This window comes from Ochotona princeps, chromosome 20, assembly GCF_030435755.1.
Source record: "Ochotona princeps isolate mOchPri1 chromosome 20, mOchPri1.hap1, whole genome shotgun sequence".
NCBI lineage: Eukaryota > Metazoa > Chordata > Mammalia > Lagomorpha > Ochotonidae > Ochotona > Ochotona princeps.
In genome coordinates this window covers 38638476-38642546 of record NC_080851.1, presented here as the reverse complement: position 1 = coordinate 38642546, position 4071 = coordinate 38638476, and the positions used below count along the sequence as shown (strand labels likewise).

Here is a 4071-nt window from a genome sequence, read left to right as displayed (position 1 = left end):
CGGTCGTCTCTCAAGCAGCCAGGAAATAGCTCTTACTGGCACTCCAGATACACCACTGCCATTCTATGGTTGTTCAGGTATCACTGGTAGGAAGCCACTGGAGTGATCAAACTGGGACATGAGACAAAATAAAGAAACTTGTCTATTCTCAATTCATCTATTATTAAAAGACCCGCCCCACATAGGTCATTTCAAAAGATCAAACACAATAGCCTGGCCTGTTAGCCTAGTGGCTAAAGTCTTTTTCTTGCACACCTGGGGTGCCATATCAGCAGTGGTTTAATCCAAGCAGTCCTTGTGGCTCTACACCTGTGTGGGAAACAAAACTCCTGGCTCCTGGCTTTGGCTCAGCTCAGCTCCAGCTGTTGCGGCTTCTTGCAAAGTGAATCGGTACACGGAGGATCTTCCTCTCTGTCTCTCCTGCTCTCTGTATATCAGACTTTCCAATAAAAATAAATAAATCTTAATAAAACAAAAAAAGGCAAGTAAAATACTTGGGGATTCCAGGATGCTCATCACTCCTCCAACGAGGATAAAGCAACCTGAAACATGAGAAAGGAGCTCCGAGCTTGGGTATCATGTCCAGTGGTTGGCATTGAGAATGTACTGAGGGAGTTTTACTTGCTAAGTGACCGGGTGAACTTGGAAGAGTGGAGGGGGAAAGCACATCCCATGAGGGTATGCAGAGATTGGGTGCCTTTTGAAAAGAGAGAGGAAAGGGCTGAGGTTTATTTGAAATCTTTTTTTCCCTCCAGGAAGCCTGGTAAAATGGCATTTGAGAAAAAGGATACCTTTAATGTCCCTGAGAACAACCTCCAGAATGGGGAAAATCTCATTCAGCATGACAAGACACACATTTGTCAGCAGTCTTTTGAGCACAGTGAGGAAACAGAAAGCGGGAAGAAAATGTTCCTTATGTGCGAGAAAGATTATACCAAAGACTCATGTACTGAGCCACTTGGCAAAGTGGGAGAAACAATTCATGTTGAAAAGCAAATATTCCAAAACGATCCTTGCTTTGGTAAATATCAGCAAACACAATCAGGAGAGAAACTCCAAGAACATTTCAGCAGTGAGAAATCTCTTATTTATAGATCTGATCTTAAGGTAAATGAGATAACCCAAACAGCACAAAGTCACTATATATGCTGGTACTGTGATAACATTTTTAGCAGTAAATCTTGCATTACCATCAGACAGAGAATTGACACAGGAGAAAATTACTATGTGTGCAATGAATGTGAAGACATTTTTTACCAGAAGTCAGAACTCACAGGAGGTCAGATCTTTCACACTACAGAGAAGCCATATGAATGCAGTGAACTTGAAAAAGCCATTTACCAGCAGTTATCTCTCATTGGACATCAAAAAATTGACACAGGGGAAAAACCTTATGAATGTCCTGGGTGTGGAAAAACATTTTCTCGTAAGTCAAATTTAATCATGCACTGGAGAACCCACACTGGGGAAAAACCTTATGAATGTGGTGAATGTGGAAGAACCTTTGCCAAACAGTCAGGTCTCATTATACATCAGAGAACCCACACTGGGGAAAAACCTTACAAATGTACTGAGTGTGGAAAAGCGTTTATCAGCCAGTCAGATCTCATTAGACATCAGAGAATCCACACAGGGGAAAAACCTTATGAGTGTGTTGAATGTGGAAAAGCTTTTTCTCAGAAATCACAACTAAGCTTACATCAGAGAATCCACACAGGGGAAAAACCTTATGAATGCAGTGAGTGTGGAAAAGCCTTTATATGCCAGTCAGGTCTCACTATACATCAGAGAACACACACAGGGGAAAAACCTTATGAATGTGATGAGTGTGGAAAGGCCTTCAACAACCAGTCAGGTCTCATTAGACATTGGAGAAGCCACACAGGGGAAAAACCTTATGAGTGTATTGAGTGTGAAAGAGCCTTTTCCAATCAGGCAGATCTCATTAAACATCACAGAACCCACACAGGGGAAAAACCTTATGAATGTAGTGAGTGTGGAAAAGCCTTTACCAACCAGTCAGGCCTCGCTAGACATCAGAGAACCCACACTGGGGAAAAACCTTATCAATGTAGTGAGTGTCAAAAAGCCTTTGCCAGCCAGTCAGGTCTCATTAGACATCAGAAAGTCCACACCGAGAAAACCCTTATGAATATAGTGAATATGTAAAGCATTTTCTCATAAGTGAAACCTAACCATACATCAGAAAATCCACACTAGGGGAAAACTATAAATGTACTTTGTGTGGGAAAGCCTTTACCGACACTCAGGTCTCGTTTTACATCAGCAAATTCACAAAGAAGAAATGTGATGAGTAATGAATGTGGAAAAACATTTTTTTTTTTTTTTTTTTAGTATTTCTGCTCTAGAGTTGAAAAATTCATACACAAATAAATATTGAGTGCAATAGAAGTATCACTGCATTGACTGAAAAATCCTTTACTGGAGTCACTGTTCAGTAGAAATCAGAGCTTAGGAAAGCAAAGCCATGTATACCTGCTGTCATGGTTTGTCAGAGCTTACAAAGTGAATGAAACCAGCATTTGTAAAAGTGCAATGGATGTGGGAAAAACACTTTGAAAATCTCAGCAAATTTGCACATAATCCTTTGTTCTGAGGGGGAAAACGTGAATGAGTTCTGCTTTCAGACTTTAATTTTGACAATAAATGCTCGGTTCATGACACTTGTTTAAAATGCCGTCCTTGTCTTTTCCACACATATCTGACATATAGCTTCTTCAGAATCTCAGAATTCCACAACATTTTATGACTAAACTTAGAACCACAGCTGATGCTTATGGCAACTTCAGTGATACAGATCCAGTTTTACAGGATGAATGTTGTCCAGATTGAAGATTGTCTTGTGACCTCTGGCCAAATGTGCATCCCATACAGCCATTGTCTCTCCTTGAATACTCTACTATGGGAGATTGCCCATGGATCTCTGCCTGGTCATTCATGTGGAGAGTCATAGGCACATGGCTATTTTCCTTTCCTCCGGGGAATTCCCTGACAGTCGTCTTGACTGAGACTCCAACCTGGCCCGTGCAATCGGCATGTAGCCAGAGTTGTGGATTGTACTCCAGTTTCTCTGTCTGTGGAGGAGCTGTGCTAGAATTTCCCTGACAAGCAACTCTTAGAAGTTAAATGCAATCCTCATCCTTTTGGGTGGAAGTACTATTGAGACCACCCTTCTCGCTTTCTGCTTTTTGCTCTATAAATGCTTTCAAATTCTCCCCGATTAATGGACTAGAAGGCCCCTTGGAATTTAGGGAATTTAGGACACGTAGTGAAGCCAACCTGAAATACTTTTTATTGATTTATTTTTTTTTTTTAGGATTTATTTATTTTTGTTACAAAGTCAGATATACAGATAGTAGGAAAGACAGAAAGGAAGATCTTCCATCCTATGGTTCACTCCCCAAGTAAGTGCAATGCTCGGTACTGCACTGTTCTGAAGCCGGGAACCAGGACTCCCACGCGGCTCAGGGTCCCAAAGCTTTGGCCCATTTTCGACTGCTTTCCCAGGCCTCAGACAGTGAGCTGGATGGGAAGTGGGGCTGCCGGGATTAGTACTGGTGCCCATATGGGATCCTGGCGTATTCAAGGCAAGGACTTTAGCTGCTAGGCCATGGCGCCAGGCTCTGAAATATTTTTTAGTTGAATAACAGTTTCAGAAAAAACTGGGTTCGTGCTCGAATTTTTTTTTTCATTTTTATTATATTTTTGACAATCTTTACATGGTTAATTATGGTAAAAATGTTCATGGGCTATATAAAATTGGGTAAGACTATTATTTCCATATTGTTTCCTTCATGAATCTGAGGCAAAGGGGGATATTGAGGGAGAAGCCCCACCCAGTTTCCCACCCTCCCCAAGTCCCGGATGTGGGGCATGCTCTGACATTCTTGCTCAAGTGGCTTTGATAATTCACCAGCTATGAATTGCTGCCAATCTTGCCACTTCAAGCACGATGAGGTCTTTGAAGAATCCACTGATTGACATAGCCCATCTTAGAGTCTCTGTTTATCCAGTATTTTGCTGCCAACATATAGCTGAGGTGGTTGATTG

General features: G+C 41.5%; 1 protein-coding gene across 1 annotated transcript; it reads left to right on the top strand.

The window, feature by feature from the left end:
• The first annotated feature begins 768 nt into the window (after positions 1-768).
• Positions 769-2239, top strand: LOC131482760 (zinc finger protein 501-like). The gene has a single exon (XM_058678163.1). It carries the CDS (start codon positions 769-771, stop codon positions 2167-2169), a length of 1401 nt encoding a protein of 466 aa, XP_058534146.1. The 3' UTR covers positions 2170-2239.
• Positions 2240-4071: the final 1832 nt, after the last annotated feature.

Coding starts and splice junctions, on each gene's coding strand:
- LOC131482760 (XM_058678163.1), top strand. CDS start 769: ATGGCATTTGAGAAAAAGGATACCTTTAATGTCCCTGAGAACAACCTC.